This window comes from Malania oleifera, chromosome 10, assembly GCF_029873635.1.
Source record: "Malania oleifera isolate guangnan ecotype guangnan chromosome 10, ASM2987363v1, whole genome shotgun sequence".
Classification (NCBI taxonomy): Eukaryota; Viridiplantae; Streptophyta; class Magnoliopsida; order Santalales; family Ximeniaceae; genus Malania; species Malania oleifera.
Window position 1 is genome coordinate 55,620,340 of NC_080426.1, and position 16,766 is coordinate 55,637,105.

At 35.0% G+C, this 16,766-nt stretch overlaps 1 protein-coding gene across 2 annotated transcripts; it reads left to right on the forward strand.

The window, feature by feature from the left end:
• Positions 1-1,068: 1,068 nt before the first annotated feature.
• On the forward strand, positions 1,069-15,261 carry LOC131166848 (uncharacterized protein At2g24330-like). Of its 2 annotated transcripts, XM_058125445.1 has the most exons (6): positions 1,073-1,245; positions 2,593-2,868; positions 11,442-11,586; positions 11,934-12,043; positions 14,104-14,524; positions 14,728-15,261. In XM_058125445.1, the coding sequence occupies exons 2-6, from the start codon at positions 2,599-2,601 to the stop codon at positions 14,979-14,981; spliced, it is 1,200 nt and encodes a 399-aa protein (XP_057981428.1). In that variant the 5' UTR covers positions 1,073-1,245; positions 2,593-2,598; the 3' UTR covers positions 14,982-15,261. The 2 variants fall into 2 exon arrangements, with proteins under 2 accessions (XP_057981427.1, XP_057981428.1); XM_058125444.1 differs by having other exon boundaries at positions 1,069-1,245; positions 14,104-15,261.
• The last annotated feature ends 1,505 nt before the right edge of the window (positions 15,262-16,766 follow it).

Below are 16,766 nucleotides of genomic sequence, written 5' to 3' on the forward strand. Positions count from 1 at the left end.
CAATACGCAAGGAGTCACGAGTTGAAGAGAAGACTAGTGGTACTCAACAACAGGTGGAGGTTGAAACAATTTTGGGAAACTTAGTGAGAAATGAGACTACACAAGGTAACTCTCCAGTTACGGTGGGGAATAGTGTACAAGAAGAGGAGATTTCAATTCGAGAATCTTCACAGCAACAAGAATCAATTGTTTCTCAAAGGTCAAGACGAGAAATTTGAAAACCTACTCGGTATACTGATATGGTGACCTATGCACTTCCAGTTGTGGATGATAATGTTCCTTATACTTTCAAAGAAGTAATGAGGAACTCTGAATCAGACAAGTGGAAAAGAGCGATGAATGAAGAAATGCAGTTTCTTCATCAAAATTAGACTTGAAAGCTAGTCCAGCTGTCCAAGGGTAGGAAAGCAATTGGTTGCAAATGAGTTTATGTAAAGAAAGAAGGATTTGCAGATGCAAATAATGTTCGCTTCAAAGTTAGATTGGTAGCTAAAGGTTACGCACAGAAGGAAGACATTGATTATAATGAGATATTTTCTCCAGTTGTTAAAATAAACGAGGTTCAAGTTTGTGTGGATATTAATCCAGTTCATTAGTGTTTAAATTTAATTAATTATTTTTACAAATATTTTAGTCATTTCATCACCTTGTTAAATATATAACAACAAAATTAATACTTTCCATAATTTAATATCAATAGTTCAAATGGGGAGTAATTTATGTATTTTTTTATTATTTTAAACTTAATTTAAATAACATAATAATTAATAAATAGGGCTGAAGGGGTGGTGTTGGTTAAAATTCCAAATGATAAAAAAGAACAAATAATTAATGAATTATTATGTTAGTGGGAAACATTGAAAAGTTGCATTATAACCGTCAAATTTAACTCGAAGAAAACCTAAAACGACACCAAATTAACTCCAAGAAAACGTAAAACGACACCAAATTGGGGCAAATAAAATTTATTAAGTAACGTTACTTTTGAAGTAACGTAATAATTTTCCCTTGTGGCATTGCGCGGTGGGGGGGTGGGACTACTACATTTAAAAATGATGGCAAAAGGAGGGTCCCCGTAAATAAGAAGAATATGGAGATCCTTGCGACACCCAACAACGCATCTAATTGCGAGGCCTGGTCCAGCGTCTGCTTCCCCTTCTCTTCTTTTTCTTCTCCGGCGAACCTAGTGTTTGCCGGGTTATTCTCTGGCGAACGTCAAGGCGGTCTACTCGCCCCTCGTCTCAGGTCAGATTCTTTTTTGTTATTATTATTATTATTGAGAAATCGCTCCAGATCTGATACCGCCGTTTCCCAATTTGATCAAACCAGATCTTTATCTTCTCTGTTCTCTTCTTTTTCCGTGATTCTTCTTCTCCGGTTATTTTTTTTTTTCAAGAAGGAAATCACTCGAGATAATTGTATTTATGAAATTGATCAAATCAAATCTTAAACAGTACTCTTCTTCTTCTTCTTCTCGCTGTTGAGCCTGTAATTCAACTATGCTCCTTATCATTTTTCCTATTAGATAGTCATGGCAAATGTTCAGCACTTCTTGTGGCCAAGGGCCTTGCTGCACTTCTTTAAATAATAAATTTGGGGCTGTGATATTCTGCGATTTTTTTTTAACTATAAACTTTCTGATTGGATTGGTAGTACACATGCTATTCGGTTAAACAATTTTAGGACATCATTTTTTTAAATGCAATTCAGTGTTTTGATATGCTGCACTGTATGTAATTTTTGAGTTTTTTTTTTTCCTGGAATCATGGTAGAACAGTTGCTTCTTAAATCTAGTTTTTGCTCTTGTTGTTGGGATACACAATTGTCGAAGATGAAAATGTGCTGTTTTCTTCTAAACATGAGTGCCATTTTCCAATTCCGAAAGGGGAATTAACAATGTGATCATGGCCTATTGAATGATGCGAGAGGATCATAAAATTTTGATTAGTTATTGGTGCATTGTAATTTGAAGTCTATTTGAATGGATATAAATATAATGCCCCCTTTTCATTTTGGAAACTTTCAAACTGTGAGCAATGTCTGTGTATCGTAAATTAATGATAAGTTAATAATCGAAAGCTGCATATTGATCCTGAATAAAATATTGAAACATCATTTTGGGAAAAATTGCTAAAAAACTAGGTGAGCAATTTAGGTTTGCATGGATTGGGCTGACGGAACCCAATCTTTTTTCAGCACCTTGGGACCCCAAAATAAATAAATAAAAGCAAATGGAATAATGCAAAACAATTCCCGTACTTAGATATAGCATTTATAAATTGAAATATTTTAATTTGTGTAAATTTGGTACTTTTACTTCTGAGTAGCCAAACACTTATTATTTTAGCTTCACAAGTACTAACAAGTCATTTTTGTTTTTTTTTCGCATAATCAGATAGTACTTTTTTCTTGAGTGCACATAACTAACAAGGCAAGAACACTATATTTTTACTGCCCTTTTTTAAAAAATTATTTTAAAGTTAGTAGTTATTGTTAAGTAGTACCAAATGTATCTATAGTTCGTCCATTATGCTGTTCTTGAATCTTACAGAGTGGCATTTGCAATGAATCTGATCTCTGGTTGACCTGCAGGGAGAAATGGCCAATGAAACTAGTAAGGACCAAGCTAAGGAATCTTCAGCTGCTCCATATTCTGAAAACAAGGACACTGTGAATGCAAAGGGAAAATGGAGAGGAATAATCTCTCGAATTTGGAATGGACTTTTTAGAATACATAGTGATGATTTTGAAAAGAGACTGCAACACATTTCTAAGGAAGAAGCCTCTGTTCTAGCTAGAAAAAGGAAGAGATCTCAAAGTTGGAGGAGAATGGCGAGGCATATTATAATATTCTCTGTGATTTTTGAGGTAAATTTTGGGCTTCATTTCAATTGATGACCCTGGTGCGAAATTTTTGTTGTGCAATTTAATATATTATTTGCTGACCCCACCTAGTGGGACTTAAGGCTTTGTTTTGTGGTGGTATTGTTACAATTTAACTTATTAGCGCTTATTCAGCATCTTTGGATGGTTATGATTTATAAATGCATAAATTTTTTAATCTTTCCATATAGATTGACGACTTCTGCAACTTGCTATAGTTGGGTTTGCCTATTAATTTGCTGCCACCATGTAGGCTTGAGAGTTATCTTTATAAAAGCAAGTGCTTCTCTGAACTGGACTAGGGGCTCATGTGATTAGGTGCTTACTTTCCCTTTTCAAGATACCTCACAAATTATTATCTAGCGTGGCAAACTGTTACTAGGTCTATACCAGCATCAATTCTAATAATGCAGATTTGAAAGTACATTTTTTAAACCAAAAAAATAGTCACTTAAAGAAACTAGATAAGTTTGCTTGTTATCTTTAAACCAAAAAAATAGTCTCTTTCACGCCCCAAATTTGCCTGTGTTGACATTAGTGAGAATATTTTCATTATTTTGGAAATTTTCATTAAAGTGGTTTTTATGATATTTTATGGCTTATTTTGTGATTTAGAAAATAATCTTTTTTCTAAGATTTGTCTTGAAGGTTTCCAAATATTTTAAGGTGTTTTAGGAGTATATAGCGCCTTGTAATGTCAATGAGGATCTTTTGAACTTTGATTAATGAACTTCAATTTCCTCTTTATCCAGGTTCGCAAGAAATCCAAGAATTTATCTAGGACAGGAATTAACTGTTCTGACTATAATTCTTTAATAATACTCTTCACTTCCCTCTTTGCTTGTTGGCAGAGGATAGCAAACGAGGGAGCAGGTAGAGTATGTAGAATCAACAAGATTTAATGCCCAGGCTTATATCTGATCCTAATGAACACCTGAGAACCCTGCGTAGCATGCTTGCATGGGCACTTTGTTTTGGACATCCAATGGGATTACCCTTCCATGACAAAGAGGGAGTTGAGATGACACTTCATCTGGCAGGGGACTATAGTCACTATAAAATCAAATTGGAGCTACCCAGTTTCAATGTGAATTTGGGAATAGAGGAATTCCTAGATTGGATCCTTAAAGTTGATGGTTTTTAACTAAGCATCCCAGAAGACAATAGTTGAGGGTAGGTGGCAGGCAAACAGTAGTAAGCCATTGGGGATGGTGGGATTGTCAATTCAGTTGACAAAAGAAGCTGCTTGTGGCAACATAACAAGGCAATTGGTCTTTTTCAGATTCTTGTTCTCAAACTATGCATGATATATATTTTGAATGCTAAAGAATTATCATAATGAATTTCAGTTTGTGCTGGGAATATATAGATGATTTTATGAATATGATTTCTTGCAATAAAGTAGAAATTGTGGTTCAAGTTTTGAGGTACAGTTGGAAAGGGCAACATCACTAACTCAATTTAGTAGTTGAGTTGACCTGTGGCTAGTCAGCACAACCGGTAAAGGATGCAACTTGCATGTTGAAAAGGCCCAACCTAAGCCTCCAATTGTTGGAAAAGAGAGGGTAAATATAATAGGCTTAGGGCCCCGCAGGATGAAAAGAAGCATGGGCAATCCTTGTGTCAAACTACTTATTGGTATGTGGTTTCTGCTGTCTAGAGTACGGACATTGATCTGACAAGTTCCCAAACAAAGATAGGGGAAGAGTAAGTTGATATTGCTTAGTGTTAACAATTAGACCTAGAAGATGAGCCTGAGTCTCAAGATGGACAGCTATATTGATCTGAATGATGTACAAGATGAGGAACAAGCATATTCCTCTTGTGGTTAGGGTATTAATGCTGTCTAGAGTACAGACATTGATCTGACAAGTTCCCAAACAAAGATAGGGGAAGAGTAAGTTGATATTGCTTAGTGTTAACAATTAGACCTAGAAGATGAGCCTGAGTCTCAAGATAGACAGCTATATTGATCTGAATGATGTACAAGATGAGGAACAAGCATATTCCTCTTATGGTTAGGGTATTAATGTTGATAAAATCCATGCCTGAAAGAAACAAAGGACCCCAATTGCATAATCTGTTCAGACTTGATGCAAAATCAAGAAGAATAACTATGATGTAACTATAAATGGCAGGAGTAGAGAGAATATTTTGTCCAAAGACACTGTCAATTGTCATAGAGTTGCAGCTATGATGCAGAACAGCAGTGAGGATTTACTGCGGGAGAGAAACAGTGTGAGAACTAGAGAGTGGGGAAGAAGAAGGAAACGAAAATACAAAGGGAGTGTGAAACAATGGTTTATCTTCTTAATTCAAATCCAATAGAAAATTGACTCTAACATGGTTGTCATTCTATTTATAAAAGATCATATTTACAAGATAATTGCAAATAGACCTCTAAAGAGGCAAGAAATCACAACTAAACTCCACATATAAGCCTAGTTTACCAATTGACCTATAACACATTTGGGTTTAGGACCCAATGATCCTTTTGATCCTAGTCTTTAAATTTCAGCCTCCAAAGTGGTTCAAAATGATCCATCCAATTACATCCCTCCCATCCTACATCAATTCACTCATTTTGAAAAGAATTCAGCTTCGTCTAGTTGGGCAAAACACAGGTCTGTCATGATGAGAAGGGAAGAAGAAAAAAATGGAAATACAAAGGGTGGGAAAAGCTATGCTTTATCTTCTCAATTCAAATTCACAAGAAAATTGACTCTTAACATGATTGTTACACAATTTATAAGATCTAAATTATGAGAATATTACATATATACCTATAATGATACAATAAATTACAAATAAACCCCACACATACTGATATACGTAAGCCTAACTAGCAATTGAATAAAACACATTTGAGTTTAGGAGCCAATGATCCTATGACCCTGTTCTTAAAATCATCCTCCAAAATGGTTCAAAATGATCCATCCATTTACCTCCTTCCCATCCTACATCAATTCCCTTATGAAAAAACTTGCCTTCAATGAGTTGGGGAAAACACCAAAGAGTCCATCACCATGAAAGGAATAACCTGGCTTCACAAGAAAGGAGCCAGTGGTACTCTTTAATTTGGCTAGTGGAAGAGCTCAAGATGGCATCATCTTATTCCCCTCTTCTTGTTGAGAAGGTATATGAATTTTCATAAGCATCGTGCTTAACTCTCTTTTATCAAACAAAGATGTCCCAAAAGAATGTGGTTTATCTTGAGAGGAAGAATATTGGTCACCCAAGCAATCTATTATGGATTATGATGATGTGTTTCAAGTTTCAACCTTTAAATTCAACGTCCTTAGTGCAACTACTAGGATCGATAGCCAAGTTCAAAATGCAAAGTTGTTTGTAACAAATCACTTGAATATTAAAAGTGCTAGTTCATGTCCAATCTTCATTTTTGTGAACCTTGTGGGAAGAAAGTGTTGGTTAAAGTCCTAAACAGTCTTACCACACTGCCAACTTACCTAGTCACTAGGGATTTCTGGCTGAGCTTCAATTACTTGGATGACATCATCATCATCTTCTTTTTCTGCAATTTTCATGACCTGTTTGGGATGTTCTGCAGATTGGCACCCAAAACCCTGACTTGGAATTGGAACACTAGGGGCCATTTGGTATCATTGTCAAATATTATGGAAACAGAAACTAGGATTTCTCTTGCACAACTCCTCTAGTAGTCTCAAACCTAAAGGTTGATGTCGCCTTAGGAGTGTAAATTGCATATCGTCTATTTAAGTTATTGCATCTCCCATTGTGACAAGACATGCAGCAAGCTTGGAGGCAATAGTTAGTTTGAACCCATTCCTGTACAATGCAATCATCACATCCTCTTCCCACTTATATCGGCAAGGATGGCCAAATGATAGAACCTAATAGCATTATCAGCCAATGTCTTGTCTTCTTGCTTCAAATAAAAAAGTTGTTGATGAACATGCTACAGGTAGTTGGGAGGTACAAATTGTTCTTGCATTCATTGCTTAACCCCATCTCTGTTCTGATCTCTCCATATCTTCTCCTTTTGAAGATCTACTTTTGTTTAATCCACCAAATTTGAGCAGTTTTCTTCAATTTCAATTCATCTAGTTACAACTTTTGAGCCACATTTATGTCATACCAATGAAAATAGTTTTCCAAAGAGCATTCAATCATCAAATTCGTTATTAAGATCATCACCATTAAAATTTGAAACTTCCAATTTATTTCCCTTATTCAAATGATCACTTCGTTCTTCATGCAGTTCAAAAGTGTGGGGAACAAACAGTAGTTGTGCTGCTTTATTGTTTGGTAGGAAAATCAATTAGCCCCTTATCCAAGGCTGCAACTTAAGTTTGTAAGTTTATTCAAGATCATTAGTAATAGTTTCCAAAGCATTTTCCATATTTTGTATCCTATTGGACAACACCACCACCTTTTTAGACAACTCAACATTGGCCATCATGTTGCTGTTTTTTTTTTTGTCTTTGCTGTGTATATATATATATATATTTATATTTTTTGAGGAGATGGAAGGGAAAAGAACTTGAGTGTTCAAGGAATGGGATTGGCTAAGTGGGATTTGGATAGTTAAGGGTTTTTTGAGCTAGTCCAAGTGAAATATGGTGGAATGGGTCGAATATGTTTGTGAGGCTTGGTTTAAATATGTAAGAAGTACAACAAAAGAGGTCTGGGTTGCTTTTTTTTTTTTTTTGGGGTGGGGTGGGGGGAGGGGGCTTATTTGTGCAATACTTTTCAAAGACTATAAAATGGAGTAGGGCGGGAATGTTTTTGTGAACGAGGAAAAGAGTGGAGATGAAAAGATGTAGAATGAAGATGAAAAGAGGGAGAACCTGAGATAGTTGCATCTGCAATGACCACATGGAGGTCCCATGTACCTAAGGCACTTTAGCTGTCGGCGACTTTTTGGTAATGATTTTCTGGCTGAAGCCAGATTGTGGGATGTTGAGCCTTTTGGTGGCAGCAATGTGTCAAGAAAAAACATCGATTTGAGATTTGAAGGGATGTGAGACCTTTTGCCAGTATGTGAGATCTGGTGTGTTGTTCTGATGACGATGAAATTTTGAGTAACTGCTGCTTGCCACCAGTTGGAAAGTTCCATCTCCAATGGTAGTGGAGGTGTTGTGAAATGATTTCTGGAAAGTTGTGGTCGAAACAGAGCAGTGGCTGTAATTTCAAGCAATTCTGCTAAAAGATAGACATTGTTGCAATGCTTTCTGATTCTGTTTATGCTGTGATGGCTTGATTGAAGTGATTATGGTTAATGATGTTGATTGCAGCAGGAAACCTGGGAAATATTTGATCTGGTATTGTTAGGTGTGTGAGAAAGTTTTGCAGCGGGGGAAGAATGTGGGAGAAACCTGGTAATGCTCTGGTACCAATTGATGCAGTACAACAGTGAGGGTTTACTGCAAGAGATAAACAGGGAGAGAAATAGATAGTGAGAAGAAAAGGGTCAAAGAAGAAAGAAAGAAGAAGAGAGGAGGAAGGAGGAGATACAAGTGGATGGAAAAGCAACACATTAACTTCTCTAATCAAATTGCAAGAAAACCAACTCTTACATCAGTTTTCATGACCTATTTATTGCAAATCTAACCACCAATTAAACTAAACACGTTTGGGTTCAGGACTCAACAGTACATTGACCTATTCTTTAAAATCAACCTCCTAATTGAATCAAAATGATCCATCAAATAACCCACTTCCCATGCTACATCAAGTTACCTACTAGGAAGCATCCAATCCATACAAGATTTGCTGGATTAACTCAGGTGGTAAGGTCATGACAAATAAGTGGTGCTCAATTACCTTTTTCTATTGGAAAATATAGTGTTTGGTTTCTATATGATGTTGTGGACATTGATGTGGGACACCTACCATTGGGTAGCCTGTGGCAGATTGATCTAAATGCTATTCACAAGCACAAAGATAATTTGTATCATACTCTTAAAGGATGAGATGAGAATTACCTTCGACCCTGGTATTGACCATGCTCAAAGCTGCCAAAGCTATGGGATAGTCAACATTTTTGAAGCAGCCCTAGAGGGCTATTGAGGCTGAGATTCCAATTGTGGTGCGGACTTTTTTAGATGGGTTCAAAGATGAGATGCAAATTATTAGTCATAAGATTATCACATATAAAGGAAATGCGGCAGACCTTGTTCTTGGAGCAAGTCTCTTGAACTTACCGCACAAATGCACAAGCCCATAGAAGAATATGACGTTGTGTGAAATTGTGTAAGACTTGCTTTAACAAGGGAAGACATAGCATAGTATGAGCCAGATGCCATAGCTGCATTATTAGCCTCAAAAAAGGATGGCAGTTGGTGAATATGTATTGGTAATAGTGAAGTACATGTTTCCATTGTACCCCTTGAAGACTTGTTAGATATGTTGGTAGGATCCATGTTGTTGCATTAACCTTCATAGTGGCTTTTACTGGTGCATCATACAAGGATATGAATGGAGGACTACCGTCAAAGATATGGAATGTCTATATGATGGTCAATGATGTCCTTTAGCTTGTCAAAATGCACCCAACACCTTCACGTGCTTTTTGAACAAGTTCCTTGAAATTTTTATTGGGAAATTTGATTTCCAGACCCTTGATGGCGTGGGAGCTTTGTGCAGTTAGTGTAACGTTCTTTATAGTTGAAGTAAAGATGACCAATTACATCATTTGAGGAAGGGTACTAATTTGTATTGCAAGATAATCAAATATATCTTAAACATTTAAACCTTAAGAAGTTTCACTTTATGATAGATAAGTTGCTTTTCTTGGGACTTTTCATGAGTGTTGTTGGAATCAATGTGGATGATAAGGTTACATCTTCCCCTTTAAGACTTGTTGGTGATGTATGAAGCTTTCGTGGGCACATTATAATAATTTCAACTGAATTGTATTTGCTTTAAATGTTTGAAGAAGTGCAAGTTTTGTTATGGAAAGAGGAAGAGAAGAGTTCTCTAGCAAGGTCTTAAATTTCCAGAAAATTGTCAAAATTTCTATTTTCCCTCACCCTTGAAATTGCAATGACAAAAAATTTTCATCTTTCTGAATTTCCATCAAAATTTCAATGATAATTGTCGAAATTTTAAGAATGGAATCAAATTTCCTTGGAATGCAAATGTTATATTCCGACACCAAGTGAAATTTCTCACTTAATTTATTTTATTTTTTGTATGGAAACATAATATTATTACGTGGGCTTTTGAAATATGAAAAATTAAACTTAGATACTTGCAACAATATTTTATTTAACCATTCATGTTTAAATTATCTTTATTAGTATAATAAATAATATTTAATTAATTTATGAATTTAATTTATATTAACTGAATATGTTTAATACACATACTATCTTATGAATATGTTTGATACATATTATATTACAACTATTGCACCTCTTACATGATATAGATGTATTTACATATTTAGTTATAATATATTAGTCCTAAAACTTACTTTATTAAGTCTATTGACCATATCTAAAATTTCATAGAAGAATTTCATGCTTTACTATTAAGGTGGATGAGCAGTTTAATATTAAAAGATAAAGTATGAAATGAAAATATATGCAAAAATTTAGGCATAGCACTGTTGAAAACTAGATAAGGGAGGGGCGACTTAGATGATTTGGGCATTTAAAACATAGACCTAGTAGAACACTTGTGAAGATGAGTGAGCTAGTTATGGTTCCTAGCATGAAAAGGGGTAGGGGTAGGCCTAAAATTACTTGGAATGATGTAGTGAGGAAGGATTTAATAGCCCTTAATCTAATAGAGGAAAATGCTTTGGATCAGGTGAATTGGTGGAAAAGGATTCATCTAGCCAATCCCACCTAGTGGGACTTGAGGCTTGCTGCTGCCGCTGCTGCTGTTGTATTATTTACTCCTGCATTAGTACGTTAATCTTCTTGACTTCCTTCACTCTTTCACAAACCCGAAATGGATCATATTCTCTTTGCAAGACAATGGTCCATCAGTGTAAAAATCCTGAACTATTCTGAATCACCAATCTTGGGATAATTCCAACCAATTTACCTTGTTTGTTTGGCTGGTTGAAGGCCTTACTGCTTGCTTATCCATTAAATTTATAAAACCTATAAATATGAGCTCCCTCACCCTAAATAATGTGTGGATTAACCCCTTCTTGATCATACATAGCAATACTAAAAAATTAGTCAAATTTTTGAGTAATCCTGATTGCATTCTGCCTCCAGCATCAAGTATTGAATCTTGATCCTTAGAACCTTTTCCTAGCTCCACAGCATGACAGGCTCGACCTTGTTGTGCTTTGTGTTGCAGCGATACACAAACTCCCATATTGGTCAGTTTCCAATGAATGGTCACTATGTTCATATGCTTTTCTTGCATTGATGATGTTATAACATATATATATATATATATATATATATATATATATATTTATATCAAGTATCAGTGCCACATAGACGTGTTGCTTCATGCAGCATTTATGATGACTAAATTACAAGTGCTGCGTCCATTTTATTTTCTTTTGTTGAAGCTTATAATGCAATTTTTAACGTAATCCCATTTTATAGGTTATTGCAGTGGGTTATGCCATCATGACAACAAGGTCAACAGACTTGGACTGGAAGATGAGGGCATCTAGGGTTTTGCCCATGTTTCTTTTGCCTGGCTTATCTGCTGCTGCTTATTCAGCGCTTATGAGCTTTGTACAGATGTGTAAGCATCTTAAACTTCATTCATCTGGGAATATTGAAATTCTACCCTCTTATCCATTTCAAGTTGCAAAATAGTATAACATAGCCAACCAATGTGCTCTTATTTGCAAGTCAAATTATCAAGCATCACACTAAACAGTGATTAATGTTATGATTATGAACACTAAAACCTACAGATTTCGTCCAGTTTAAATGTTTTGATCTTTGCTAAATTAAAGTGTAAATCAGATGGACCTTATTGTGATTCATTGCCATTGCAGGAATTAGGACAATTTTTTGAAATTATACTGACTGCCTTTGGGTGTTCAAATTATAATTGGAAATAATGTGTTTTTATTATTCATACAGGTGACCGAAAAGACCAAAAAACTCTTGAAAGGCTTCGAGCTGAGAGGCAAGCAAAAATCGATGAACTTAAGGAGAAGACAAACTATTACATTACACAACAGCTCATTCAGGTGAGAAAAGTTTGTTATTTGGTTGTTGCCTTGCTTCTGCCAAGTATCTTTTGTGCATGACAATTGAACTTTATGTTTAACTTTTTTGGGTGTAAAGTGTGTTAAAAGGTGAAATATCAATGCCAGAAGTCTTGAGGAATTGAGGCTAATTATTACTCCATTCTGTTTTCCAAAAAAAATTGATAAATGTTGAATTGTATGAGAATATTTGCACAAATTGTTGGGAAGCATTAGAATGCTTTTACACTCCCCCCACCTTTCTAAAAAAATTTTATATGACAAATCGTTAACAAATTGACATGACAGAAAATGGGGAAATATGCGAGTGGTTACTATAGTCGTAGCTTAATTTTGCTATGCATAGACTGTAATATAATGTGGGAAAAATGCAGTTGAAATATTAGATTATTTACTGAATCCATGCTATATCAAGGAAACGAATGGGGGTTAAGGGTGTTTTTTTTTCTCGATCGGTAAATAAAATTTAAGCTGCTGCAGTTGATTGTGATCTGTATTGCTTGTAATTGTTTTGAAGAAAGTCTGGAGAACTGATTCAGTCTGTGGTATTGAATTGTTCAAATAAAAATCAAGTAAATTGCTGAGGGAGCTGTGAAGATATTTTGGAATACTCTGGATGAAATGAATTTGTTGATATTTTCTTCCATATTGTCCTCTCTCTCTCTCTCTGTATCTATTTTTTTTCCCTAGAAGAATAAATGGAAGGGTAAATTACAGTGACCTCGCTGGGTTTGGTGATATTACATGGACCTCCCTTAATGATAATGATAGCTAACATATGTTAGCTACTGAATAAATTTAGGGAATTTTCACTCTTAACAAGTATCTTTTTTTTTTCCCCCCCTTTTCCTAGGATCCTCTTCTTCGTCAAACCCACCAATTATCATTACACATCCTATAATGCAAGAAGGTTACATGTCTAGATATCATATTGGGTTGAACACAACCCACCTCAATTGCTTTATTCCACACATCGCGAGTATGTTGGCTACATGGTTTCTTTCTGATCTACCAAGACCATAAATTTTAAGCATCTTGTGGATTTTTATCCCTTACTGCATTGGCCCTAATTGCAAAATTTTCATGAAAGAAATAAGATGAGGTCTTTTCATCTATGGGATTGACTCCGCCTTTTTCTGCATCAGTATCAGCTTCAAGGTTCATCTGTGCTTGTTTGTATTTTTCCCCATATCTACAGCAGCCTTGTCAACCCAGCCATAAAGAATTAAAAAAAGAAAAAGAAAAAAGGGCAGGCTGCAAATCAGTCTAGAACCTGTGTGCTTTCAACAACAGCAGCAATAAGCCTCAAGTCCCACTAGGTGTGCTTTCAGAATTTCAAAATTAAAAATTCAAATTCAAATTCAAATTTCTATATTATTATTATTATTATTATTATTTGCCTCCTAGAGATTTGAGCTTGATGAAGAAAATACAATTGAAAAATCATTGTGGATGGCAATTCTGTGATTAATTCAAATTACTGAAACAGAGTGAAAATTGAAGAAAACAAAATTGAAATTGGGATTTAGTAGAACCTTGGGGATTTTGCCTCGGCTTCCTATAAATTCTGGTGATTCTCTTACTGTTTTTCTCTCCCACCGGATGTTTAGGGTCAAGAGTGTCATTTTTTCATATTGTTGAATCATTTCTTGTGTCCTAATTGATGGTCAGCTCACAGATGGGTCATAAGCGGGAGGTAAATCTTACAGAACTAATATTTGGCGAGGGTATTGTTCTTTTATTTTTCAAAGATCAAGGGAGGTCTCCATAATTACAATCATTACCCAAAATTAAATGGTTTTCAAGTTTCTGTTTGTGGATAAAATCTATTTCCTGTGCTTTTAACACCTGCACAATGCTTTCAGTTTGAAATGCATGCCCACATCTTGACCTGAGGTTCTTGGAGGAGCATTTGAAGCTTTTTTGCTTTGGCCCCTGTGAAGATGTCAGAATGTTCACATCTCCATTGAACATCTTTGCAAATGCAATGCATTATAGAAGTTCTCAAATTGCATAGCATACTAATAAAAATTTTAATGCAGAGATATGACACCGACCCAACGGCGAAGGCAGCTGCTGCAACTGTCTTGGCATCTAAGTTGGGTGCAGATTCAGGCTTGACAGTGCGTGTTGGAGATGAACCTAACCAAAATATGCCGAAAGGGAAGAGTAATGATGTGGAATTTGTGGAATCAAGTGGGCTTCGGAACCGAAAACATCTACAGACCAAATCCAGTAGTCCAGGGAGCAGAGTGTTGCAGCATTCAAATGAAGAAATGCCAATAAATGAGGGGGCAGGAGTCCCTGGGGTTTTGGAGAATAGAGAACCAGTTGTCGAGCATCACGATCAAGGATCAAGTGCAAATGATGGGGGTTGGTTTGCTCGAATTGCTGCGTTGCTCGTTGGCGAGGATCCAACACAGTCATATGCGCTTGTATGTGGCAACTGTCATATGCACAATGGTGAGTACAATACAAGGGTACATATCCTTCTAGGGATGCCCCTAATTTATACAATTCATATGGGATATTTTTCAGATCCCTTTCTCAGCATCTCCCATGTCCTATTTAGGCGCCACAACAGTAAAACCAAATCCTTTGTTAATCCCTCACAGATTGTGGTGTGGCGTTATGAAAGTGAAATTTCTGTCTCCATCTTTGTACAGGGCTCGCCAGGAAGGAGGACTTCCCATTTATTACCTACTACTGCCCACACTGTCACGCCCTAAATAGATCAAAACAAACAGAAGAGCATGTTTCTAGTTACAATCCTGATCACAGTGTCTCGACTACAGTAAGCAGCGAAGAGATCAATAACGCGAGTGGTTCTCCAAGTGATAGCGTTCGGGCAACCGTGAAGGCTGCAGCGGAGATGGCAATAGGAAGCGAAAGGGTAACATCAGAGAATTTAGCTGGTTAAAAGGCAAATTTGTGTGAGCGTGTGTAGAGTGGGTGTTCATGTTTTTTCCTTGGATTGTCTGCGGGTGTTTGTGATTAGGTGATATGGATGGGGGGAGAGGTTTTGTTTACTTCGTCTGGTACAACAGAAACTCGAGGGATTTCTTGCACAAGAAACTTCTGTGATATATACTTTAGTATGTAGGTTACTGGCGTGGGCGTAGTTCAAGAGTCAGCTGAATGTTGATAAAAATCATATTTTTATTATATTTTGATAAAAATCGTTCTACATTCCTGCTGTATCTTGGGGTCTGAATTTCTTAATCGCATTCGAAGAATAGCGAATGATAAACTTATCGAATAAATTTGTAAAAGATGCCTACCATTTTTTCTAAATAAAATAACCAAATACAAATAATTTATTAAAAAGAAACTTTACATCATATTCTAATAGATTTCAAATTTTAAATTAAAATAAAAAATTTATATAATATTTTGTTTTAATACACAAATTCATATTGAGTATTTATACTCTCAATATGCTGGAAGCATGGGCGCATGACAGAATAGAGAACAGATTGGAAGATTAGAATTGGAATCAGTGAAAGAAGAGAAGGAAGAAGAAAGGAGGAAGAGAGAGAGAGAGAGAGGTGTGAAAGCTGCTTGGAGTTTGATGCCTAAATATCAATAGCCTCTTCATCTTTTCGATAATATCTTTTTCTTTTTTGACCATTTTTTTATTTAATGATCTCTCCTTTACTTTATTCTCTATATTATTTAACAAAAAGTCGGGTTAACATCGATGTGTTCCGACCAAAAAAAAAATTTGAAAGCTATGTTCCTAATTTAGTTATTTAACAATAGACCTGAAGCTATTTATTGGTATGTTTTAATCAAATGCTACAGACAATTTGAAATTTATATAGAAAACTTGAAAAATATTTTTTCATTATTTTTTTTTTGAATTTCTAACTCATACTTTGCGCATGAGATCATTAAATTAAGATCTTATACTTTAATTTATGTGAATTATCTATAGAGTTCTTTTAAGTCCACATAAATCCAAATTCAAACCCCAAAATCCATGATTCTGCATATTACCTTATATAAATTTTGAAAAATTGAAAAATAAATTGTATTTTTTTACAATTATTTTGAAATCTAGAAATAAAAAATGAAAATTTGTTTTGGACATTTAAACAAACTTTTTTTTCTTACCTTTTTAATACGAATATCGAAAACATAAAAAAATAAGTTAAATTTTTTATAATTCTTTGAAAAACTAAAAATTGAAAAAGAAAATTTATTTTTCACAACTAAATGTGCCTTTAGTTTTTTATTGGTGATTTTGCATCTCATGTTTAAGAATATATATATATATATATATATATATATATATATATATATATATATATAAGCTGGGTTCAACTATGTTTTGCATAAAAAGAGCAAAAAAGAAAAAAAAAAAAAAAACTTTGTATAGTTCATTACAGATGAACTTTAGAGCCAAAAAATAAGTCATTTACAAATGACTAATTGATATGCATCCCTAACTAAGAGGATTGCAAATTTATATCTTTATTTCCATTCTTAAGTGAGTTCTAAATAAGTCCACTAACAAGATTCCAAATAAATAGGAAAAATTCATGCGAAGTTATAATTGATTAAATGAATTTTTCATGATCGCCTCAACTTATTTAGTAAACGAGTCTCAAAATTAGATTTGACAATCACTATTATATCGAAGAATGAACTGAAACAAGTTCATACTAAACCAAATCATAGAACTATTCACAAACAACTTATT

Excerpts from the sequence above, each read along its gene's own strand:
- LOC131166848 (XM_058125444.1), top strand. The coding sequence starts at position 2,599 with ATGGCCAATGAAACTAGTAAGGACCAAGCTAAGGAATCTTCAGCTGCT. Across the intron at positions 2,869-11,441 it reads TATTCTCTGTGATTTTTGAG|GTTATTGCAGTGGGTTATGC; the intron begins GTAAATTTTGGG and ends CCCATTTTATAG. Across the intron at positions 12,044-14,103 it reads TTACACAACAGCTCATTCAG|AGATATGACACCGACCCAAC; the intron begins GTGAGAAAAGTT and ends ATTTTAATGCAG.